We start from the raw sequence: 27,280 nt of genomic DNA on the forward strand, positions 1-27,280 counted from the left end.
TCACGAAATGTCTGGACCATTGGTCAAATGCTTTTTCTTTCTAGATAGACTCCGTTAAACGCCACAATATTTCAAATCATGGGTTGCAAAAACTGTCTCCATTGATGTTTGTCGTCTGATTGGTTTTCAAATCCTGCCTATGTACGTGTTTCAAGACGTCACAAAATACTTTTCCTTCTTCAGCATTCGTTTTTATATTAAAATCACCGTCAAGAGCCAGTCATTATACGTTAATAATAAAAAGAATATACTTTAAATTATTATGATAGAAACACATTAAAAATGTCTGCCAGTGAAAATGAAAAGAAACACAGCAGCGGTCGCCATAGCAACGCAAGCAATGACGTCACTGTTTTCTATGACTCTTGAGCACAGTTTGCCATCCAATCCAAACCGAGACCCATTTGTCCAATGTGTAAAAAACAGAACACCTATTAACTGAATCTAATAGTCACGCACTAAGAGCTTAATGCTTTGAGGTGGAGAGTTTTAGCATTACGGTAATCTTATTTTCACACCTCAACTATACTGCACATGCTAAGAAATAGCGTATTCCATCTCACAAATAACGTAAAAACGTTACTTTCAGCTTAGTATTTCATTTTGTAACCGTCGATGAACAGCCGTTTTACGACTTTTGGATTTACGACTTCAACTCCGTAGCCTAGTCATTTCGGAACCCAATCCAGAAGACCAAGAAACTCCTGGATCAAGTAGTGGGAGAAATTTGCTTTCGTGGAGGACTTTTTGAGGGAACTAACCCACATTTGCGTTACGTGGTGTGAAAAAACATGAAAACCTCCCATGATCAGTCAGACGGCAAGAGGACTGTTACCCATGATCCGTCTGCCACTGAAGATATTTTCCGTGAGCACTGTGGTTGATGCGATCTGGGTGCGGAATAGCGTAGTATTTAAAAATTAGTGAACAAAAACGCTTATGATACTGAATAATTGACAAAATATTGCTCCTCAGAAAAATGTTAGATTCTTATGAAGAGTACATAAAAAATCAATGCGACATAAAGAATGAAATTTTTTTTATTGCGGAATGTACAGGAACTAGTTCTGAAGCATTTTAGAACAGAAGACAGGTCGAATTCGAAAACGGAAATGCTTGACTACTTATATTTTTTTAAATTTTATTGTGAATATAAATCTTGCATGAAAATTATTCTTACAGCAAATATATGTGTACACCAATACTTACTTTGCTTACGCTTGTGTGCTTCTAAATTTATTGTGATAGACTTAAAAGAAAAGTTTTAATTTCAAAATGAAAGTGTGGCGAGAACTGATAGTAGAAGTAAACCCTGTTATTTACCTTCCTCCCTGAGTGTTTCTTTATTAATTAGTCAGGTTAACCATTGGTGTTAATCAGCCAAAAGTGTAATTACCCGAAGTAATGTATATTACACTTATTATTAATATTATTATTTATATGGTATTACATTTTGTATTATAGTGTATGAAATATTGTGGTTCAAAAGTGATGGCAAAATGTAAGGTGGCCATCAGTTCTCGCTGAACAGAGTATTTTTATATGAAATTAAAATGTTCATATTTTACATTCAAGTTATTACACAATCGATCAAAGTGAATATAAGAGTGAACTTATAATGTGCATATATTGTAGTTGGAATAAGCTTCATACTTTATTCGAGGTCAATTTTTTTCTTAACCTTAAACGGTGGGTGAAAGAGCCTCAAAGGTTTCTAAAACTTTCCATCATAAAATAGAGTTTTTAAAAAAAACATGTCATTTTGTTTTAAGCTGTATCTGCTTAATGTGTAAAAAAACATTCATTAATATTCGAAATGGTGCATCGAACGTATACCATTTTTTTTCCTTTCTAAATAGACGTCAGTTGTAAATGAATTTCTTTTCTTACAGGGCAAAGATAACTTCTGTAAAGCCATCACTGTCGCCAAACAAGTATTTAATACATTAACAGAAGTCATTCAGGTGAGTTGCTTTAAAAATATATTCTTTTCTCCATTCAGTTCAATCAATATGAATAGTGTTTTTTTTTCTTCTAAAAGGGTCCCTGCTCTCTCAATCAACAAGCTTTAGCCCACAGTAGGCTATGGGACGCAGTTGGTGGTTTCCTCTTTCTCTTTGCACACATGCAAGACAAGCTCTCCAAAGTAAGTGTTTCATCATTATTTAAACTGAACTAGGAGGCTCACCAACCTTCGCAACAATTCCTGTTTTTTTTATACTTAAAACAGTTTAAATTATTCGACTAAAAATATATGTACTAAAGAGAACACTTGTCCAGCCACTTCCCACGTCCAAATATTTCCTTCTCTTATGATACTATTAAGATCTATTAGTGTACAGTCGTCAAAAAAAAAGATATTACTCTGAATAACTTTCTTTCAAATGATCGGATTTTCACGAACTAAGTGTCAATCTTAATGGTTCCCGAGGGGGTGACCTCAAATATGCTAATTAATGAGTGCTAACTATTAAGTTACGAAATCGGACATAAAAATGCACTTTCTCTGAATAAACATATATTATTTTTTTACATATTTGGAATCCTGACTCCTGAAATAAAGGGGGGGGGGGAGACAAATTTTTGAAAAATTTGGGTCGTAAATTGGGTAGCAATAAAGATTTATATATTTGGTGATAGTCCCTGAAAACAGCCAATTAAAGTCGCCATCGCAAATAAATATTTTAAGATAACTCATAGAGAGAAATACTTAATTTTACTCGGTTGCTAAGTAACCAATTTTAGACCATAAAAAAATTGAAATAATGTTCTGTGATCGGAACTTAATTAATAGATAGCACTAAATAATTTGCATATTTAAGATTGTTGGATTTTGTTGAGAGCAAATCAGACTGAAAGTCACGTAGAACAAACTGAAAACTTAACTTTTATTTATCAAACTCAATTTTAAAAACTCAATTTTTATATCAAAAAGAATATAAAAACAATAAGATGTTGCCAGCACAGGAAACTCAAACTATCTAACTAATCTCGAACTCAAACCTCAACATCCTCCCCACCCTGGTCGACCTCGAGGGGGATGACCAGAGCTTACGGACGGGTTATATTGTGACCATTAACTCTCAGCTCACAGGATCTTATTTTTCCATCTCGTCCTTCATGCAAGCTCACCACTCTAGCTTTCTTTCACTTGTGCCGTGGTCGGACATCTTCTTGTAGAAGTACAATATCGCCAATTCGAACGTTAATGATATTGTCCTGATTACGAACTTGATGAAATGACCGCAATTGAAGCAAATATTCCTTGGACCATTTTTTCCAAAAGCAGTCGAGTAAGTCCTGCTGCTGTGTAGATTTTTCTTAGCTTTTTGTTGTTATTTGGGATGGATGGAATGGCCGTTAGTTTTCGTCCTGTCAAGAAATGGCTTGGTGTTAAGGCTGTGGAACTGTCATCTTTTCCATCTTTGTATACCAATGGTCGACTGTTCAGAGCAGCTTATATTCCAATAAGGGCCGTGAACAGACTTTCCTCGTCAAGAAGTGCTCGTCCTAGTACCTTTTGTAGACATCGCTTGACAACTCCCATTAGGCATTCCCACCAGCCTCCAAATGTTGGATTTTGTTGAGAGCAAATCAGACTGAAAGTCACGTTGAACAAACTGAAAACTTAACTTTAATTTACATCAAAAAGAATATAAAAACAATAAGATGTTGCCAGCACAGGAAACTCAAACTATCTAACTAATCTCGAACTCAAACCTCAACAAAGATCATCCCCAAGAACCATTAAGATTGACACTTAGTACGTGAAAATCCGATCATTAGAACGAAAGTTATTCAGGGTGGTATCTATTTTTTTTTCCTTTTTTCTTTTTTGCCAACTAACTTGTACATAAATCATTTTTTGATGTAATCATTTTTGTAAATAATTTTAAAATTAAAAGTATGGTGTTCGAAAAAATTTGGTACGTTCACAATTGTCATTTCATATTTTTACTTACCAAACAAGCGGATGTATATTTTAAATAAAGTGTTTGCTTTCATCACTTCATGTGCATGAAGCTGAAAGTGAAGTCATTTCACGAATCTCTTTAGCTCTCATTCATCATAGAATTTTCAACAAAGAATAATAACTGTAAAACGGTTCATAAGTTCATCAGACAATGATTTAAATAATTTTATCCTATAATGTAAAGTAGAGTTACATTATTCTAACAATAATAGAAACAATCCTCTCTTAATTTAGAAAGCAAACAAAATCAAAAACGTAATAATAACAGTACCTTTAAATTATCCATTTTATGTTATTCAAGGAAAGAAAATTCTTCATTAGAGAAAAGAAAATGCTTAAGATTTGTTTCAGCCGCTTAATAATCGTAATTAACTTTGATGGAAATAATAGTTTTCTTAAAATAAATTCATAAGACTACATACGCGTTCGAAGCTTTTGCACACTGTTAAATGTTAGAAAATTTCAATACTAAGCGAAACTAAATGAGCTATTAAAACTATTGTGTTCTAATAATTATACGTATGTGAACAAATTAAAATAACGAAAGAAAAATGATAATAATTCAAATGCATGTAAAAATGAATTACAAAAATTATTTGTTATAATTCTTTTTCTTCTAGAATGCTAGTCAATTGGATCTGTTGAAGGAATTGCTGGAACTACAAAAGGAAATGGTCATTATGATGCTCAGTATGCTAGAAGGTGAAATCTCGTCACATATTTTTTTTTTGTACCTACTAGGGTGGCCCCTGCTCGCTTCCGCTCACTAACCCCTGTGATTGCTTTGCCATAATTTCTGTTTTTTGACAGAAAACAGTTTTTCTACTGAAGTAAAAACTATTCACTCAACATTTATACATATACATAAAAGGAATTCTGTTGTGCCTCCACTTCCAACGTCCAAATATTATTATATATTACTACTAAAAATATTTAGATTTATCGGAGAGCAGAAGTAGTTTTTCTAAGTAATAATTTCTAACATCTATATTGTTTAACATTATTACATAGTATAACATACTTATATATTACATATTATAACATACTTATATATTACATATTATAACATTATTACATATTATAACACAATGTTCAAACAAATTTGATGAGTTCACAACCTTAATTTAATATTTTCACTAACCAAACAGGCGAATATATAAAATACTATTTGCATCATACTGTGCATGAAGATGATCGTTTAGTTGTTCTAAATCATGTAACGCAACTCTTTAACTATAATTGATGAAGGTATATTATTGTATAGGTAATGTTATGATGCTAATGTTAAAATGACCCCCCAATAGGTAATGTTATGAACGGAACAATTGGTAAGCAGATGGTGGATACTCTTGTGGAATCTGCAAGTAACGTTGAGGTACATTTCTTCTTCTCTTTCACTAAAATCCCGATATCCCATCGTTTCTTATTGAACTATTTGAACACTGGTTGTTGTTGGCTTTTGAATATATTAGCATGTTTTAGAGTAAATTTATTTTTTTCTGAAACAGATTTTTCGGAATAATTTTTTATGTGAATAAATATTTTATTTTCATGAACTGCTGTTAAGTTTGCAAATAGTTTTCCTCACTATTTACGACACCCTTCATGCGTATTTTGAAAAAAGTGGGAAGAAAAAAAACCACAGTTTTGTAAAACTAAAACGCTTTTGTGTTCTAATTTTGTAACATCGAAAAATTTACTTTAACGCTAATGAGTTATCCGGATTCATAAAAACAGGAAAAAATTGAGAAATAGTCATTGATTTTGATAATTTTTATCGAGGTGGAAAAATCACGTCGAATGGGTAAATTTTTCCGAAAAATTGAATAGCATTAAAATATTCACGTCATTTGTCTGTTCAAATAATTATCTACGTCACGATGGTATAATTGGTTTCAATTATAACTTTGCCTCAAGTGATGGGCATTTAAATTGCAATTTTTTTTTATTTTCCTTGGCGAAAAGATTCGAAAAGCACTGTTTAATTCTATAGTTGAAATTTTCTTAATAACTTCAACATCCTTCTCTCCTAAGCAAAAAAATTTTGATTTGGAAAGTTGATTTATCCTTCATTCTCTGTTAAATCATCTCTTACATAACTGAACATTTTAAAAAAACTGCTGGAAGGCCACCGGAATTGAAATCGAAGTTTCTGTTTACAGCAGCCGTTGGATAATTCGAAGCATGTGACATTTTTTTTCAAGAGTTATTAAATGAGTCCTCGAAATGATTTAAATTTATTTAATAATTTGGATTCATTCCCGAGTTAAACATAAGAAAAGATAATTGTGAATGAATGACAAGCCACCACAACTTTTTCTGTACTATTTGAAAATTTATTTTTACAATCCAAACAGTCACAATAAATTATAATGCGTGTTAAATAATGCCCTGAAGTTATTTACATTGTTGAAGTTATACGAGATTTCCTATTTTTATATTTTTTAATACATATTTATGTTCAATATTCCCTGTTAAAAATTAAAAGTTTAGGCGGGGGAATTTCTTTCCCCTTTTTTTTTCATGGTTTGTCATTATTTATATGTATTGTTTTTTTTAAATATTTTTTTTTAAATTCTCATTTAAATAAAGGTGTATTAATGAGATTTTAAAACATTTTATGTTAATTAATATACAATAAATTGTGCTGTTATTTTTGAAAGTGGAATAAATAAATAGGAACGTGATCCGAAGTTGAATAAATTTATTCGCTAGCCGGTTGATATTTTTTTAACTCTGTAATGAATATTAAAATCTAAAAAACGCTGTTTCCACTTTCGAAAATAATCAATGTCCGATATGAAAAGTGGTCACAACGGTGATGACTAAAGCCCGGATTTCGATGACCTAAAAAATCTCAACTAAACTAGTTTTTATATTTTGTATTGAAACTTTAATGGATATAACAACTTCCATCTCATAATATTACTAAATATCAGAATTACATTGAATCATTAAATGTTTTTTGATAATTTGAAATGTAAACGAGCGTCTCTTGTCTGAAAGTAAATTTTCATTCCTGCAGAAGCTTCTTTCAACGTCTACTGATGTTATAGGTGCGTACTTGAAAAAGATGGTCTCACTTACTGACAATTCTTCAATTTGAAAAGATTTTGCTTCACCTGTTAATATCCTACAGATTTTCTTCATTCTTTGGAAGCCAGTGTAATAATGAAAATTGATTAAAAAAAAGTAATAAAAATTGGAAAAAATTAACAAAAAACTTTAAAAAATGCAAAATACGCCCCAAAATTTAAAGAAAAATGCCCTGTAAATCTAAAAAAATGCTCTAAAAGACAAAAAATGTCCAAAAATGCAAAAAAATACAAATGTCATTAAAATCCGGGCCTTAGTGATGACCATTGTTTAACTACTTGAGAGAGCATATTATAGTAAGATCGATGGATGTTTATGGAGTCAACTCGAATCATTATGTTAAGAAAATCAATCCGTTTATGAGATATTTAGAACACTATGTACTGCGCAACATTTCAAAATATGAAGGAAAGTCTTTAACTGCTCTCATGTGTAACTCTCTTCTGACTGCTTTTCAGTTGGACAATGTGTCAAGGTGTAATAATGGAATGTATCATTTTATTTTCTTGTTAGTGCATGTATACTTTAGATTGTGCCTCTAATATATTTATTTGCAAAAAACACTGAATCTTTGACCTCTTTTTGATGTTAACATTCTTATTATGACACATCCATAAATGTATAAACACCATGCATGTACGGTCTTTTGCCTAATCTAGATTATTCTTTAAATGTAGTTATTAAAACGAAGTCCTTATTTATAATTTTATTGTGTTGTAGAATATTACTTAGCCTCTGCAAAGTACCAATTTAATTTCCTTAGAGATTAATACAAAATGAATAATACAAATTAAAGATTTTACAGAAATACCAGCAATAAATCCATTTAAATCGTATGAATAAAATAAGACAAACTCTATAAAACAAACTGACTCACATTTGTTGGCGTCTACAATACAGAGCCGTTGAAAAACAATGGGTAAAAAATTCACCCATCACCGGTATTAACTATCACAGAAACAAAAAACTTATATGGCCAGAACATAAATCCTTTCAGAGGTACCGCCGTTAAGTGAAATCCATGGTAGTAATCACGTCCATCACCCTAATTAAGTCTACAGTGGACTCAACTTTGGCCAAAAAAATCGTGAAAATCACTCGGAAAATCGATTTTTGACCATTTTATATTAATTAAAAGATATAAAAAAAGCATATTAATTATTAAAATCATAAGAATTTGTAAAACCTTTGACACTATTAGTGTTATTTTGCTTTTTATTACAAAAACTTGCTGTTACGAGTGTTTGGTGTAGTGTTTCTCAAAACAAATTTTTTTGCATCGAATTGGAAATTGAAGTAGTTCCATGCTCTATAATTTTGATGACTATTCCATAAAAACTTTTTATTAACACACTCTCTAAATAAATAAAAAAAAAAACTTGTAGAGAAAAAATTTCGAAATAAGGTGCCACACCATACTTCATAGTCGTTTTAATGTTCCAAAACTTTCAAAGAAGGACAATTTTTATGTTGTTTTTTTGTTGCCGAAACTTTCTTTTTCTACTCCGTATGAAAATTAATTGAAAAATGCGTAAATTATTTCCTTACAATGTAAGGAGAAACGTAATTAGAGTTGAAATTAACAAATAATATTTAAATTTAAGAAAAAATATAGAGCAAGGAGCTTTTTTTGAAAAAATGTACATTTTTCATGTTATAGCATGAATTATGTATCAAATTATTTTTTTATGTTCTCTCTTTAAATATAAACAATCCCTACAAGTTACAGCAATGTAACATTATTTTTCAAGAAAAACTTATTAAGAGTCCACTGTAGCCAGTAATCGAGACTAGCATCTGTAGGAATTAATCCAAACTAAACCATTCTAAATCAAACGCCGGCTTTTTATTCTCTCGGTACTTCAGCTGATCTTTCCTGGATACGAAACGGGAACTTGCAATAACAATAATAAACAGAGCATCTGATGACAAGACTTAACTAAATAATCGTCGGGTGAGCATCAAGAAGAACAGAGTGCAAAGAGCCACCAGTCAACAGTTAATTGAACCAACTATCAAAATTCTTGTTACACGAAAGAACTCAACTCTTTTGAATTAATCTCATTCATATCTCTTGGATAAATGTAAAGCATTGTTTATATTTTTCCTAAGTGCTAATTTAAAAGAATTCTTAAAAGTCAAACTTGATGATTTTAAACATTTTTCTGACCCGTATGAAGTGCTCTTTCAGTGACAGATAGTAAATGAGTGTGTATTAATGAACTTGCAATGCATTCACAGATAATCCTTCGATTCTTCAACATGTTCCTCAAGCTGCCATCGTTAGTGTCTTCCCCAACTGTAGCGGTATGTAGTTACTACTGTAGTATATGCTAATACTAACAAACAACAGGGGAAGACTTACTCATCTCTGAAGCACGAAAGATGTAAAGTTTTTATGCAGAAATTTTGGATGTACTCGAAAAAAAAAATTCAAAAATAGAGAATGCTGCAAGCTCTGGATGACCAGAGTGATTAGTCCCAGCCTCAACATGTTAAATGAGTGACTAGTACTGGATTCTGATCTTTAAACGTGGTAGTCTATTAAACAACGTGTCACCTTGTACTGGAATATCATAAGCATTTGTATTCCTACGACATTTTAAGAACTCTACAGAGTGAGGGCCATCTTTCGGCAGCTTTTATAACTGTATTCCAAAATGTCTGCATAAACTGTGATTGCAACTTTTGCAATGCCTTTATCCTCTTTCGTTACGGATATTTGAACTATAGTAAGTCTTCCACTGTACACCCTGTACAATTCCTTGCTGTGTAGTCTCCCGAAACTAAACCACACAACTTGACGCGTCATATCGTGGTCACTTGCAGGTGACTGCGAATATTTGCTTTCTTCTATCATGTTGTTTTTATCTTCTTCCTACTATGTTCCAATGTCTTATCCCTATAGCTTATCCTCAAATTCTTCGATATGTTTCTGAAACTGAGGGAACTTACATCGTCAGCCACATTCCAGGTAATTCTGTTTTATTCAGTTCAATCTGCTGAAATGGATGACAGCAGATAAACGAGGGATAGTCTCAAAAGTAAAGTCTCTCAACACACAAAATTCTATAATATTCGCATCATTTTATAGATTTTTCCTCTGCTTTATGACGGTTAATCCATTGTTATAGACAGTTCTTTTTTGTTACTGTTTATGACCGAAATGGGCGGTTGTTGACTTCCACCGGTGAATGTTGACACTCGCTTTGGTAAATGTCTGAAATATGTACTAGGTCTAGTTAGGTGCCACTGCCCGGTATGCCCTACATCGATGTTTTTTTAAGGTCAAGTGCCACTGTCAAGTATGCATTTAACCGGTGCCAAGTATGCATTATCGGTCCTCTTTAAACTGTTCTACCGCAAAATGCTCGACATCGCGCGCAGGTCGTCGGGCTACCAAAACAGGAGAGCCATCCCGTCTGCTGAGGATCGAAACTGCGATGGCATGTCTTCAGATCATCCTCGAGGATGTTTTCCAAACGTCGCCAATAGCCCATTGAGCATCTCTAGTGCGGCTTAAATAAAGCACTTAAATAATCAACCTAAGTAACACATTCTCAATGATCAGTATGTGTTGGACGTACAAAACCTGTCTAGAAATCTACAAAAATGCACCCATCAAAATAACGATTAAGTGGGAAAAAATATAATTTTTCAATTTTTAAAATGATGTGAAATTTATATTTAACCTATTTTTGTATTTTTAAACAATTAAGACCTGAGACGGGAGAAGTTTGAGGTTATTTGTGGCTCAGCAACAGATTTTATAAAAGTAAACAAATAGATCTTATTTTTGGGATTATCCTCGTTTTTCAACGTTTGGAAAAAAATGACTCTGTTTTGATCATGCTTTAATACTCACAGTCTGTAGAGTCACTCTTTTGTATAAGCATTGAAACAAAAGATTTCTTTTGTATGCTCCGTTTATTTTTGAGTTTTACTTTCTTATAAAAGGTTTCTGTTTTGATGTAATGAAAGATTGTCTTTATTTTTTTTTAAAAATAAATTTATAAGAAATAAAATGATCGTAGCTTTTTGCTAAAGTGCTACATCTTTATTCTTTTGCTCTGAACAGCTCAGTAAAACAACTTAAATCTATTTAAGGTACTTTAGATCAATTATTGTTTAAGTTTTATTTATTATTTAATATGCATGCAAATTTTAGTGTTGGAGTAAATTTGAATAGTGATAAGGGCCCGTGAATTTAAAAAGATTTAAGAAATCCGTTTTCTTCTTTAATGGTTAAGTTTTTTTTTTTTTTTTAACAAATTGTGTTTTGAATATCGATTGAGAAATATTGTTCACATCGTTTAACTTCGGGGCTCTTAAAATATTTTTCTTACTCTAATTTATAACTCCTATATTATTGAAATAAATATTATTTGTTTCCTCTCTTTCTAATTGTTTTCTTAAGAGAAAATAGTATTTTTTCTTCTAACTTTATATTATCATTGAATTTATTTTGTATGCGCAAACATCTTTGAGAAGAAATTAGAGGTTAGGATTCACTTGAGTGTTACATCGAGAATTAATGACATGAAACTTATTTTCTAATTCGGATAATTTTGATTGATATAAAGGTTTTTGCCATCTAAACACGAGAAGATTGCAATGTTCTTTAATGGAGAAACGTTGTTTCATTGCAAAATATAAAAATGAACTTTTAAAAAAAGTTTTTAAATATCAACTTCCTTTAAGGGGTTAATGAACCCTCACACAAAATCTTTCAATAGAAAATGTTTACTAATCACCTCAAACAGTTAAACGCTCATACTCAGTTTCAATGAAAATACTTTGAACTGCTTATCCTTATTCGAAAATTTCTTTATTTTGAAAGATTTAAATAATATTTAAACCTTAGTTTCTGTGGTTCTAATGCGTGTAATTATTTCAGCTGCTACGGTTTGCTTACAGATCAAATCAAGAATTTTTTTTTAAAAAGAATTGATTTTTATTCTAAAAACAGTTTTGAAATAAAAACACACCTAGAAACGCAACCAGAAAATATTATAACGGATTTTTGTTTAGTTACTTTACATCTCTTTTTCTAAAATTCATACTTTTTTGCCGTATTAGTTTTTGATCTACCCTATTTTAGAGGTTAAAAATTATTTAAATTAATTTTCTGTGATAAAGAGTTTGGATCATTCGCACCTCATGCATTTTTTTGTACCAATAAAAAAAGCAATGTGCATTCTCTGAGTTATACGGGACACAACTATAGTTTGTCTAAGGTAAGAACTGCCCTCCCTTTGAAGCCATGCCTGTGACTATGGTAACGACATATTACTATTTCTATTAGGGGTGCAAGGTCAATGTTTAGGACAGGTTTTGACCCGGGTCAGCAACGGAAAGGGAATCTTCGGTCTAGCCCTAGAGTGAAGAGGAGCTGAAAAGCACTATTCCTGTTTCTATAGCAGCCGACGGCGTCCTACTCTGTGGCAGGGGGACTTCTTACTGTAGACAAACTATAATTTCATTTGTTCTTTTAAATTAATTTGTTCTTTTAACTGTCTTTAGGAAATCGATTCCAAAAACACAGGTTGGATCACACCCAAAGATTTCCAGAAGGCTATGGAGCAACAGAAAATCTACTCTTCGTAAGTACACCTTTTCAAAGTTCCTTTCAATCTGCAGAATTTGACCTGTGATGGCTCGCCGTCCAATGAGGTGAACCTGGTTTGAATCCCGGTGATGGCTGGTCGATACGAATTCCGCATCCGCCTTGCACCGACCACAGTGCTGACTTAAAATATCCTCAGTAGTAGACGAATCATGGGCTAGAGTCCACTTGCCGTCTGGCTAATCATGGGAAAGTTTTCGTGGTTTTCCTGTCCATGTAACGCAAATGTTGGTTAGTTCCATTAAAAAGTCTTCCAAGAAGGCAGATTACTCCTAATACGTGATCCAGGAGTTTCCTCGTCTTCTGAATTGTGTTCAAAATAACAAGGTTGCGGAGTTGAACATTAGTAATCTTAAACCCAATAACAATTGGATCGGCTCTGTTCAACGATGGCTATAAAATAAAATAAAATCTACAAAGTTTTTTAAAAAAAATAAGCAGTACATAAAATGAATGTTTAAGACCCGTGCAATTCGAGTAGGACCACCCTATAATCAGTGGTCGTCTACAAACATTGTAAAGAGCTAGTATTCCGTTTTAGTTTTTTGATATTCATTTTGGTGCTTTGGTCTGTGTTTTAATCGAAATTTCATCATGAATGTGATCTTCTTTCAGTCATTCCAGCCTTTAAATTCATTAACTAGCATTTTTTAAAAGAAAAAATGATAGTAAAGACAAACCAGTATAAATGTGTACAAAGCCTTAATGTATTTTATTTAATGTAACATAAGTTTCTTAATATATATCGTACCCCTGTCATCCACCTGTTCAATTAAAATGTAATGATGTCTTTTACTCCAGAGTGCCGATGAATTTTTTGCTTTCAAAATCAAAATGAATCAAAATTTGAAGAAAAAAAAATATTTTTAATAAAATATTGTATAATTAGTATGAGACGCACTCTAAGATTTTATGTAAAATCTTTATTATCAGGGGATACTATACCGCATTATTGTTTTTTATGTGACTGAAAGCGGTTCGTACTAGTTTATGTATCAACTAGGAGGCTCCGCCCCCTGCTCGCTAACGCTCGCCAACCCCCGAGAATCGCTACGCAATCCTATGTGGTTCACGCCGTCAACCATGGCTCGCTGCGCTCGCTCGCCAATGAACACAATGTTCTAGCACAAAGACATAATATATTATCATCAAAGACATAGTATTTTAACATCAAACACATAGTATTGTACTTATGTAGATGAATTCTACCAATGTTCTTATTGGCTTTTAAAAAAGTATATTAGCTATTTAGATTGTACATGGTGAAAAAATCAAAACATTAGCTAAATAAGAAACATATTAGCAAAATAAATTATCAAATATTGCTTCGCCAATATTCTGCATTTTAAAGCGTGAAAATTCAATGCATAAATAAACGCGAAATATAAAAAAAATTCAATGCATTCAATACAAGCACTTAAACGTTTTTTAGACGTTTAGGTAGCTCCCAGTAGAGAAATATCAATTCAACAGCGGCCTTTTAAAGCATTCTCACTTCAATTAATTAATTAATTCCTAATTGGGTATACTATAGCCTACGTCACAGGTTGTGTTATTCCTACTGAATTTAACCCATGAACGGCATTTTCTGCGAGCCTAACTTCAAGCCACAAATAAACAAACGAAATGTTTGATCGTTTAAATAGCTGCTCGTCAGATTTTATTGCATTATAAAGAAAAGTAATTGATATTTGATTTTTGATTAATAATTGATTTATGTGGATAGTGGCATAGAATTTAGCATTGCGTCATGGTAAATGTTATTCCTACTAAGTGAAAGTAGTTGTGTTTTTTTTTAATATTATACCCAATTGAGTTTAAATTAAATATTGTCATGTTTTTAGTGCATGAATCTGAATTGAACAACCTGATATAATGCTCACTCTGGTTATTGTTATCTGGTTGCTCACTACGTGCTCTTGCGCGCCGAATCCAATCAATTAAAAATGAAAACTGTTGCCAGCGCGAGAAAAGAAATATCATCGGTTTTATTGATACATACATACATACGTACGTATTAGCGTTTTATATAATAAGATTAGTTAACAGTGTCATGCAATACGTTAAAAATAAATACAAATAGGAAGTATATAAAAAATCTCCTAAATAAAAACCCATCACCTGTGTGTTTAAATATAAAAATATTGCACAAAAAATCGTGCAAAATATGTCATGATTAACACACAACAGATCATCGAATAATTTTGTCTAATTGTTATAATAGAGTAATATAATACCTGATATGATAAATATTTTAAATTTTTCTAATATCTCATTTATTCAATCGCCGAATTTATATTATATACCAGGGGTGGCTGACCTCTCTGAAGGATTATGTGTGGCTCTCGATCAATGTACCCGAGTTCCCTTTTCATTTTTGTGCTATTATGTTTACAAAAAATTATTATACTGAAAGTATGTCTTTCAAAATTACTGACAACAAATATGAAAAAGTGCAACGTTGTGACAAATTTCATTTCCGTCCAAGTTAAGAATGATGTGACTCATCGAAAACTGCGCGAACGAACATAAACAGATTTCAAGGCTTGAAATATTTTAAATCATCTCTTGATTTTTTGCTGAATCCATTTGAAATTAACATAATTCAAGGTGAGTGTTTTCCAATATAATTATGACCCAGAAAGCATCTGGGGAATTAGAAATGATAGAGAGGCAAGAAGATCAAGCTCTACAATTAAAATATAAGTCGACGTCGATTATTGAATTTTGGAAATTTGTACCAAAATCGAAGTATCCTGAATTAAAAAAGGCTGCTTGTCGAATTATTTCAATATTCGGAACAGCGTACTTATGTGAATCATTTTATTCCATTTTAAAATTCGTGAAATCCAAACACCGATCAGTATTAACTAACCAGCATCTCAAAGAATTACTGACAAAGGAAACTAGGGAAGTGTGACTCGCCAATTTTGAAATAAACTAGTGGGGATGTATGCCTTATGAGAAATTATTTTAGGGGGCAACATTTGTTTCGGCCCATAGAAGGTTCTGTGAGAGAGAAAAAATAATTCAATATATAGAAAAATCGGTATTTTATTACTTCAATGCAGACTATTAGTTATTGTAATTATCTCATACTCCAATTCATTTTATGGTACTTTCACGTACTATGTATGTAATGCATATTTATTGTCGAAATTGATTTCGAGAATTTTATATATCTGTAGTTTTTCAGAAAAACCTGTTAGGTTAATTTTTAAAAAAAAATTGTCATCAAATTGTTTTAATTTTTTTTTCCAAAATATTTTCCAAATTAATTGGAGTATGTAATTGCAAATCAATTATCTAATTAATAATTAATTTGTAATTAATTAATAATTAATTAGCAATTAATTAATAATTTATTAAGACAGTATGAGTATGAGACAATTACAATAACTAATAGTCTGCAATGAAGTAATAAAATACCGATTTTTCTACATATTGAATCATTTTTTATCTCTCACAGGATCTTCTATGGGCCGAAACGAATGTTGCCCCCTAAAATAATTCCTCATAAGGCATACATCCCACTAGTTTATTTCAAAATTGGCGAGTCACACTTTCCTAGTTTCCCTTGTGAGAAGTGCTGCAGTCACTAATTATTCACCAAATTTTAAAGAATTATCAAGACAAGTAAAATAAATGTGTTTAATATTTAAATTCAATGCACTTATTTTATACTTTTATTTATATGTATTCAATAAATATAATTTCTGTAAAAAAAAAAAATTTAATGTCTTTTTTGCATACCTTTTAAATACGTTTTAAGTAGCGCGGCTGGCGAAAAATTTCAAATTTTTAAAAATGGCTCGACTACAAGGAGCTTGGCCATTCCTGTTATATACCTTCTAATTTAAGCATTTGATTCACGATCGTAAACAAGTGCAAACTGGTTTCAGTCTCGTAAAAACAATAAAGCTGTAAAGTGTCAGCTGATAATTCACATAGAATCACGAGCGATTAATTCTCACTTGGGCCGAATCACGCTATTGGTTGAAAATGACATCACTGTTTGGGGAAGGGACATGCTGTGTATTGCATAGTATTTTGGCGACAAATCTTGATTTGGCGACAGATTTTATATTTAGTTTTCAAATGCAACTATTTACACGTGGTATTAATGTTGAGTAATAAAGACAATGTTCACATCGTGCACAGTTTTGTGGTTATTTTTTATTAGAATCTAAGTAAGTGAAATTAAACTATACTGCTCTTACGTCATTGGCAACTGGGGCTGTTCTAGAAATGCAGGGGGGGGGGGGAATTTCGGTAGCCAGAATTTTGGTCATTACTTTAAACTAAATTTACGTGTTGCTTGATCATGAAGTTTTTAAAATTATTCATGACACAACTAAATGACGATGTATGAGTAAATTTGAGCTTATGTTTATTTCGATTTTTGTTACTTCATAACTGCAAAAGACAATTCTTAAGGAAAAACAAACAAGCAAAAAAAAAAAAAAAACGTATTTGTAATATTACTATACCATCTTATATTTGTAAAAACATTCATTATTTTTATTGTTTTTAGCTTTGATGAATTTAAATCAATTAATACATAAATATTGTCTGAAATGCTGAAGTGGACATTTACCTATCTCCCCCACCCTAACGACGACATAATATTACGTAAACATTTACAAGAAATAAATAAATTCCGAGCGAGCACGTGTGCATACGAAATTTGTCGCCAAACTCATACAAACACCAGCCAACAGCCACCATCTCCCTTCCCCCAAACAGTAACGTCATTTTCGACCAATAGCGTGATCCGGCCCAAGTGAGAATTAATCGCTCGTCATAGAATCTTAGAGTGCGTCTAATAATTAAGGCCTTACTATTGTACATTGTTGATTTATAATAATGGTATTAGAGCGGATTAAAATCATCGTTATTTTGCAGGGACGAGATCCAGTATTTGATGGGATGTTGTGAACCTAACCACGACGGTCTTATTGACTACAGAGAGTTTACTGAGAGATTTCATAACCCGGCAAAGGACATCGGTAAATCTTTCATTTCTCTTGTGTGGTTTCTAAAATAGCAACACTTTCCATTTTTGTTAGATTGCATTAAATAGTAATTTAAGTTGTGTTGAATAATTGTTTATTCAGATTCATTTCGCTAGGTAGTCTTTTATTGATAGTTTAACTGCAGATCTACTGCTCTCTTCAAACAATTTTGTCTCTCTTCAACAATGAGATACCCCAGCAATCTCGATGGATTGTTGAAACGTGGCGTTTGTTTATGTTTGCAACTCTTCTTTCCATTCTATTTCGAGTTGCCCTAGCCTGTCAAAATATACCAATTCTCTTAAGTAACACAGTCCACATTCTTTTCCTTCACGAAGATTGCTAATCTTTTACTACACAAATACTTAACTGAAAGACTTAGATTTAAGCTTTGAATCGCTCTTCTGATACAATTATGGGGGCCGCCCCCTTTATTTTGGGGATCAAAAATCTGAATTCGTCGAAAGAAAAGGTATGTTTATTCAGAGAAAGTATATTTTTGCGTCTGATTTGCATATTTGAGGTACCCCCTCGAGAAAGTTATTCAGGATGTTTTTTATTTTACTCCCTGTACCCTATTATTCACCATGTAGGCACAACATTAAATGTGGGGTATTTAGATTCTATTAAAATCCGTTTCGACTATCATAGTAACCTACATTTGTATTGTTGCAGTTATTACGATTTATTTTGAGTAAGTAATAATCTATTTTTGTTACAGGTTTTAATTTGGCTGTTCTACTGACTAATCTTTCGGAGCATATGCCCAATGATCCCAGGTTATTTATACTTATATTATCTACTATGATTTCTCATATCTAGAAAATAGTTGTAATAATATATAATATTGAGAATGTCTATATTGCCTACTATGATATTATCTAGAAAATAGTTGTATTAATATATAAGTTACATCTTGGGTAGAATGCTAAATGTTCCTACAAACACATCGCTGATATCCTCCAGAAAGAGATGTCTTTCTAACGCATTCTCTAGAATCGTCAAGCAAAATAAAATTTTCTTCACAAATAGTGAATTAATTTCTGGTATGAAACTGTGAGAGTCTTCCTTGTTTCGTTCCTAACTGATAAAGCACTTCATTTTGAACTTCTAATATCACCGTTAATAAATTTCAGTTGCGCAAACTGAACGAATTTTCGTAAAGTTAGGAGCTTTTATCAAATTTACCGTTGGGAGTTGGGAATTATGCAAACAAACCGGTTAAGTAATATTTTAATGGAATTAAATCAAATAGAAATTAAAATAATATAATCTAAAAAAATAAATTTTTCAATTATAGTTGCATGCCTTATATATTAATAAACAGGTTATTATTATTTATTCCTATGTTTAAAAAAATTGAAAAAAAATTATACTAAGTGATACATTAACAAATTTAAACAGTTTTATTTTTCTGGCTTTAAAAAATAACCTAAAACATTTCATAAGAGAACTTTTCAAAATTATTTGTCTAAAAATGAAATCATTTTCCTAGGGTTATTTATTTGAAAAAAATGGGACAAGTAACTGATACTCTTTATAATTCTACGTAATTTTAATTTCACTTTCTATTAATATTATTTTTAAAATATAGAAGACCATTAGGTATTTATTTCAGTTTCTTATGACAATCAAAAGTCTGATGAAATTTTAGTTCTTACTGATTTTAAATATTTACTGATTATAATTTTATAATAGATATTATTTATGTATATATGTTTCATAAATATAGTAACTAAATGTGTGTGAAAACGAAAAGATTAAAAAACTTGTTCCTTTTTTATTACTGCATTTATATTTTATAATGCTTGAGTTAAAAATTGTGAAACGTTATGTACTTAACATAATTATTTAAACTTAATATAAAATACATATAACGAAATTAAAATAACTTTTTGGATTTATTTCTATTTTAAAGCTTATACAGCACTTTTTAGTAAATATATTTACGCAGTAAAACCTAAAGTTTATGAGCACTAAATGAAAAAAAAAAAACTATTTCCCCGGGTTTTTTTTCAATAAAACCCTACGGGTTGGGTTTTTTCTAAAATACCCGGGTTTTTTCAAGCCCTGTTCTGTACAGGTTACGTTGAGAACTAGTGCGGTTGTGTATTTTACTTTTTTTGCGTTTGTATTAACAGATTAGATTTTTATTCTGTGTGTTGATTTTGAAAGGAAAAAAAAAGTCTTTTTGATATTAGTAAATACGTTGAAAAATATCCCCTCAAATTTCACTGGAATTTGAAAATTAACTTCTACAACAGAAAACGTGTGTTGCTCTGTCACTTTTTCTCAAACTTTTCTTGTGAAATTTTACTTATTTTAAAAGATAGTTTAATAGTGTGGTATAAAGTCTTCTTTCTTCTTCTTTCAAATCCCCAGGGTCACTCCCTCACCACGTTGAGGCAGCCTGCTCGAACTTTGAGGGAGGGTATAAAGTCTAAAAATATCTGGCTAATAAAAGCACGGTTAACGAACAGTATAACGAAATAAATTAAAAACAAAGGAACGAGACAATTAATGAAACACTAGAAAGTTGTTGATTTTTGATGAGAAAAGTTGTTTTGAATTTATGGTTTATACTAACCCGTTACGGACTTTTCCATTAATTTTGCAAGGTTAATACTAACCCATTACGGGTATTTTAATTTAATGTTACTTTGTTTTTGTTTGGTTGACAAATAAATGTGTTTAAAGACTGTTTCTTTAATGTATCTTGATTCGTTCAAGCACTAATGCAGATTTCTAATTTCGACGTTTCTTTAATAGGTTGACGATTATTTAAATTCTAAACAAATCTTAATTGTGTTGTAAAAAAGGTATTGAAACCACGACTGATAGAAAAAGAGTTTCTAAAAGGGTTATTCTGAGACACGCCTAATAGAAAAATAATTTCGAAGCGAAGTCAACTTCTTTTGTTACTTTCCTTGAAACAAAATTACTTGAAAAGTTACTTTAGAGAAAAATAGTTAAGCAGTTTTGAATTTATCCTTTTCGTCCGAAAATTGGAGGGAAAGTCAAATAAATGAATCCATTTTAACATTATAGTCAATTCGAAACCTTCTTTAGTTTGAAGTGTAGAATGTATGTAGAATCTAGTAGTAGTGATCTATATTTGTGATGAAAAAGAGTTCATATTATATACATGAGATGAAACTTAAATTTTTTCTATTTTTTTTCAGATTGTCTCGGTTTTTGGAAACTGCTAGTAGTGTCCTAAATTATTTCGAACCCTTCCTAGGAAGAATTGAAATTTTGGGTAAGCTTTTTTTTCATTCAGTAATTTTGCTGCATAACCTTAAAGCAAAAAAAAATTGATTGTGTTCTCTATGGAGTCAAATCCTATCTGAAGTGCATATTTACTGTATTATCGAAAAGCTAAGTTAACATTCAGATTACTAAGTTAACATTAATCAGAAAGCTAAGTTAACATTCATTATGAACGTATTTTATTTGTAATTTAAAACCTTTGTCTTCTTTCATACGTCTGCGCACCTGGAAAGTCATGAAAAATCGTGGGAAGTCATGAATTTCGGTATCGAACAAAATTTGTAATGAAATATCATGATTTTATCAATTTTTATAAAAAAATCATGGAAAGTCATGGATTTAGGTCGTCGAAAAATCCAATTTTTAAAATGTGGTATTTAATTTCCTGGTGTTCCGAACATCTGAATTTCTAACTAAATCCCCACTCACAGTCATATTTTATTAAAATATTAAATGTGTTTATCAAGTTCTTTAAAAATGATGGCATTCTTTCAAAGAAGGAAAGAAAAAACATCATTTCTAGAGGGAATTATCTTTTAAACTCTTATGTGATTTAAGAATTTTTATTATTATTCATTTCTTTTATTTTATCAATTTCAAATTCTAGCTGAAGCAAGCCAGTCATTAGCGAATTTTTTATTATTCCGAAATGAGAACAGAAAAATCAGGAGTACAATACTTTTTTAAACTTTAAAAAAAATGCACTGTATAACTCAGTCCATTATTTTTAGGTGGTGCTAACAGGATCGAAAGAGTTTATTTTGAAATTAAGGAATCTACAATCGACCAATGGGAGAAACCACAAATCAAAGTAAGATATGTCTCTATCCTTTTAAATAAAATGTATACGTAAGTTACGATTAAATGAGATAAGGGTTTTGTATCCATTTTGGGGTCGCATGTGATACGAAATAATGCTCTCTAACTTTTGATGTAGTGTCACCTACCGGGAGGATTGCTTTAAATATGTTAATTTTCTTATGAATAACTTACTAAATCACACACAAAAATCCACTTTCCTTGGGATTTGAAGTTTTCACGCACACAATAGTCCATCTGGAAAAGAAGGCACCCATAGTTCAGGCGGAACGTTTGAAAATCTGGGAACTTTAATGTTAATTTTGGCTCTAATTACTCTAAATAATAATTACACTTAAACAATAAATGTCGAATTACTCTTAAACAATTTGGCATAGTTCTATCATTTTTCAACATAATTGTAAAAACCGTTTATCTAAAGATAGTTCACTGTAAAAATATTTTTGTTTTACATTTAACTAGTTTAGTTATTTGTAACTTTTGTTCGAATTAAATAAAGGTTGGCAATTGTAAGGTAAACATTACATAATTTAAAATACGTAGCTTTTATTAACAGTTTTGGTGAAGTCCTTGAAGGAATATAAGCCTGTACTCAGGAAGTATTTATCCAATTTCGCAAAAATATTGTATTTTCACATTTGAAAGTACACAGTATCCAATAAAGAGAAAATTTGCAAGTTTTAAAACTTTTTTTTAACCCTCATGAAATAAAACAATGTTTCAAAATCATATTTTGCTTAAATTTAAATAAATGTGTGTAATTCAATTAGTTCTGCCAAAATAAGGGACACAATGACACACATGTATTTACAGCACAAATCTATCAGAATAATTGCTGGTATTTGATTTCATAGTATCATTTATTTATTTGTTTATTTAAAAATTGGAAATATTAAGATTACTTCATCTGATTAAAAGTTATCTAATCATTCCATTCTTTATTTTTAAACCCGATTTCCAATTATTTTATTTCTATTTTAATTATAAAATGTAAATACCGATGTTTGGTGTTGTATTTCACATTGAGTATTCCATTATGTTCAAACGTAGCGTTCCAGAAATCTTTTTACTCTGTGAAACTAAGTTCCTCGTGATATTTAAGATACCTTCTTTTTAATTTTTGGCAAAATAATGGTGAAAATCCACCTTTCGGCTACTTTTTTTCCTTCAAGAGTCCAGGAGTTGGTGGATCCAATCCCCGGCTGCCGAAGACTCCCCGTGTAGTAAATGGTGACTGATGCACGTTAAATCCGTCGAGTCTCAAAGTCCTCCATGTTCCCATAACAAATCAATACCTCTGGGGGTACTGATCCAGGAGTTTCCTTGTCATCTGGATTAGTTTGAAATGACAAGGCTACGGAGTTGAACGTTAGTATTCGTAAACCCAAAATTGAGTCGACTGTTCAATGACGGATATAATATAGAATATAAGAAGTTTCTTGGGATTTCCACAGAACAGCACACAGAAACTTCTTAGTTAATAGAAACTTACACCCAAAACGCTCTTAGGACAACTTTCTCGAACGATTCTGAAGAATGAGGCTTGTCATTGTATTACCCCAATAATTTTAAATAATAAGTCATTGATAATGATAAGACTCGTTCAAAATCAATTTTTGCTCGAAATTGTTTTTAGGTAAAACTTATATTTTGAGCATCGGATGAAGGAAAAAAAATAGTGTGTTATTTCTAGAAAGCTGTTTCATTTCTAGGAATCGAAGAGGGCTTTCTTCTACAGTATTGTAACTGAAGGAGGTGATAAAGGTAAATTGGAGGCGTTCGTTAACTTTTGTGAAGATGCCATATTTGAGGTGAGTGCCTTCCTTTTATAAATGAAATAATTCTTGTTGTTGTTGTGTGAATATTGTAATTCTCATTCATGTTAAATTCTTAGATGCAGCACGCCAGCAGTATCTCGATGGAGGACGAAGAAGAGACTCCCACATGCGCCTCAGCCTATCCATTCCCAGGATCCGATGATGAACCACCGTGAGTATTCTCTTCTTTTAAAGACATCACTGACTGCGGGTGGTTGATCAACCTGCTTAAGGGCAGAGGTATCAGTCCTCGTTAAACTGTTATACCGTAAAGTGCGCAGGTCACCTCGTTAAACTCTGGTATGAAGTAAATAAAATACCTACACCCTTGTGCAAATTAATTGAAACAAACTCAATAAATTCAGAAAACTAAGAGAAAATGCTATTTTATTTAAATTTATGCAAACTCAAAAATTTTTAGTACATAATATGATCTCCACGACACTTTATTAACATTTGGACACGATTCGGCATGGATTCCACTAATTTTTTACAGAATAATATTTGTGTCCTTGTACCACACATGAATTAACGCCGTGATTAGCTTCTCCATAGTTGTACAGTCCATATTTAATAGGCGATTCTTGCCCAGATATTCTCAATTGGGTTGATATCCGGAGAGTTCCCTGGCCATTCCAATGTCTCAATTTGATTCTCAGACGTGAATTTCTTGACAATTTTGGACGTATGGCAAGGAGCTAAATCCTGTTGAAAAATCCCTGTTCCATCAGGGTATCGTTTCTTCAACTCTGGAACAACTTTTTTATCCAGAATAGTAATGTACTGCATCATACCGTCAATAGACTGCGATGTTCCAACCCCATTGTAACCGAAACAACCCTAAAACATCTTCTTTAAAAAACACGAAAAAAAAAGTTTGTTTCAATTAATTTGCACAAGGGTGTACTTACCTTCTTTAACGTCGGATAGGACAGAATTTTGCGTAGTCTAAGATAAGCAGAATCCCGACCCACCTCAGGATACGGAAATTAAAAGTTAAAATATTACGTTAAATATTTGTTGATAGCGAAAATTTAAAAATGCAGTACAATTTTGTCGAATTACAGGATCAACAAACGAAGACAATAAGAAAAAAATCAACAAAAAAGTTGTGATCCCCTATTACGATCACTGGTCAAATGCTTTCTATATTGACTCCGTTAAATGCCACACCATTTTCAAATCATGGGTTGAAAACACTGTCTCGAATTGATCCTGTCTATGTACGTGTTTCAAGACATACTTTTCTTCAGCATTCAGATTTATATTGAAATCACCGTCAAGAGCCAGTCATTATACGTTCATAATAAAAATATAAAAATAATTTGAATTATTACCATGTAAATGCATTAAAAATGCCTGCTGGTGAAAATGAAAACAGCAGCGGTCGCCAAAGCAACGCATGCGCACTGTAACTCTTGAACACAGTTGAAAAGCGCGTGGAAGCCATCCAATCCAAACCAAGGCCAATGGATAAAAACAATCCAATCAAATAAATACCTTCAAGAGTATGTAAGATGTCGAGTCCAAGTAATACATTATGAGTAATAGTTTCAAGGTATCTGTTCCATTCCAATGTATCAGTAGAGATATCACTATCTGTTATACAAATTAATCAATGAGAACAGGTTTGCTTAATTGGCAGCAGAACTAGTCAGTTGTAACAGCGCTCTCATTCTTAAATAGATTCAAGTCTAGGGATGTTAAAATCGAGGCAAGTGTTTAAAGCAATTAATAAGTACATAAAATGACTGGTGTGACTGGCTAGTCTAAATGATGATGTGCCATTAGAATCACTAAAAGTCAGTGTTGAGCTAAAAGTAAAATAGCTGAAAAGTGAAATAATGAAGAAGAAAAACATGATTGAAAATGATTTGCGTAGTCTAAGTTATCATTTCAGAATGCAACTTTTACCAAAGATAAAACTACAAAATTTAAATAAATACATTTGTAACATTAATATAGTTCTGGATGTCACTAGAATTCTTGATGAGTACCAACAATAAAGAGAAAAAGTTTCAGCGTTAGATTATGCGTACATTTCCAATTTATTGATATCAGTTTAGTTCTGGTGACAGTTCGAGTTCAGCTTTGAAGGTTTGACTGTTGCGACTTTTCGGTACTCGAACCTAGTTAATCGATTGATTCCACAGCAGAATCTGCGGTAATTGCTATTTTAATAGAAAGGTTCACTCAAGCGCTGGAGCTTTTTATTTTTTATTATTGGAAATTGTCCCGTAGTGGACTGATCGTTAAGATACGATTGCCAGTAGAACACCGAAGTCAAGCATCACTTTCTGCTGCCAGTGTGAGGGTGGACTACCACTTGGATCAGTCTGCGAAGGGACCGAGGGTGAGCGGTATGGGTTCTCGTTAAACTGTTCCATCGTAAAGTGCTCCACTTCGGGCCCAGGTCACTGGGCAACCAAAGCGGGGGCGCCATCCCCTCTGCAGAGGATCAAAATGGTGATGGTATGTCTTCGGATCATCCTCAGGGATGTTTCCCAGACCGTCGCCAATAGCCCATTGTGCAGCTCTAGTGCTATGTAAATGAACTACAAGTACAACAACAATGACGTTGAAATTTTTAATTTCAAGTTTGTTCCAAAAATCAGCGTCTCTTAAGATTTCTTAACGAAGAGAGATTTATGTCTGGAGAAAGTTATCTATAAGCCTTTTTGTTTCAGGATAAAATTTTCTGGCAATTCTATAGATTTTAATGAATTGCCTTTTTTGTGATTGTTTATATGTTGAACACAGATTCATAACTGAACATACTATTTATATTTTTCCTTATGAGTTGTTTGTGTATTTTTCAGATCTGCATTCGATCCTATCAAGAAAGGTCTGAAATATTTAAAGAACCAAGTGTTTGGTTTGCTGTCGTATCTGACTCCATCAAACATAAAGAAACAAATCGCCATCATGAAAACTAAAACATTCCCAGAACTCATCAAAGGATTTTTCTTCATGCTCTTTTATATCACATTCTATTCGGGTGCTACATTCTATTCCACAAGCAGGTCAGTTCCTTCATCTTTGTTTTATAAGTTCTTATTTATTTCATAGAACTCACCAAACCTTATCCAATATAATTGCTTTCCTTTTTCAATTCCTACTCCACACTCTTCCCCTATATCTTGTTCAAATTTTCGAACATTTATAAAATATTTTTTAATTCATCCGCTCAACTTCAAATACATTTTTTAAAACGTGTTGTGGATGACATTGGATGTTAATACAGTTTTTTTTTCCAAATATTAATTCATTCATTAAAAGTAATTCATTAATTTTAGTTTTATAAGAGAGAAATTATTTATTAAAAAGTGAATAAATAAAAAAATTTCTTTGTTAACCCAGGTAGGAATTGATTTAAATTTATTTTTATATTACACTAGGAGGCTTCGCCCCCTGCTCGCTGGTGCTCACCAACCCCCGGAACTGCCTTCGCAGTTCATTTCGGATTGCTTCGCAATCCGATGCTCGCTTATTGGATACGTTCTTAACGTCTAGCTTTTGTATACTTTTTTGAACACTGAAGTTCCGAAAACTTTTCACTGTAGAAAATTCTAAACCTGTACATTTCAATATTAATTTGAAATTGCAAACAGTTCACATATTTTTCTTAATCACACTATTCTAAATTTCAGTTGTTGAGAAAAGT

The 27,280-nt window shown here is 31.9% G+C and overlaps 1 protein-coding gene across 1 annotated transcript in view; it reads left to right on the plus strand.

Moving 5' to 3' along the window:
* The window catches only part of LOC107450496 (Ryanodine receptor), a gene marked incomplete in the record, with an annotated part of 265,214 nt that overhangs the window by 207,853 nt on the left and 30,081 nt on the right, over nucleotides 1-27,280 (plus strand). Inside the window, 13 exon segments of the mRNA XM_071180425.1 lie at nucleotides 1,893-1,964; nucleotides 2,042-2,146; nucleotides 4,594-4,675; nucleotides 5,278-5,348; nucleotides 9,978-10,043; nucleotides 12,593-12,672; nucleotides 17,601-17,704; nucleotides 18,432-18,489; nucleotides 20,893-20,969; nucleotides 21,712-21,791; nucleotides 23,512-23,610; nucleotides 23,694-23,788; nucleotides 26,436-26,639. Coding sequence (XP_071036526.1) covers nucleotides 1,893-1,964; nucleotides 2,042-2,146; nucleotides 4,594-4,675; nucleotides 5,278-5,348; nucleotides 9,978-10,043; nucleotides 12,593-12,672; nucleotides 17,601-17,704; nucleotides 18,432-18,489; nucleotides 20,893-20,969; nucleotides 21,712-21,791; nucleotides 23,512-23,610; nucleotides 23,694-23,788; nucleotides 26,436-26,639 — 1,193 coding nt within the window.

The sequence above is a fragment of the Parasteatoda tepidariorum genome, chromosome 4 (assembly GCF_043381705.1).
Source record: "Parasteatoda tepidariorum isolate YZ-2023 chromosome 4, CAS_Ptep_4.0, whole genome shotgun sequence".
Taxonomy (NCBI): Eukaryota; Metazoa; Arthropoda; class Arachnida; order Araneae; family Theridiidae; genus Parasteatoda; species Parasteatoda tepidariorum.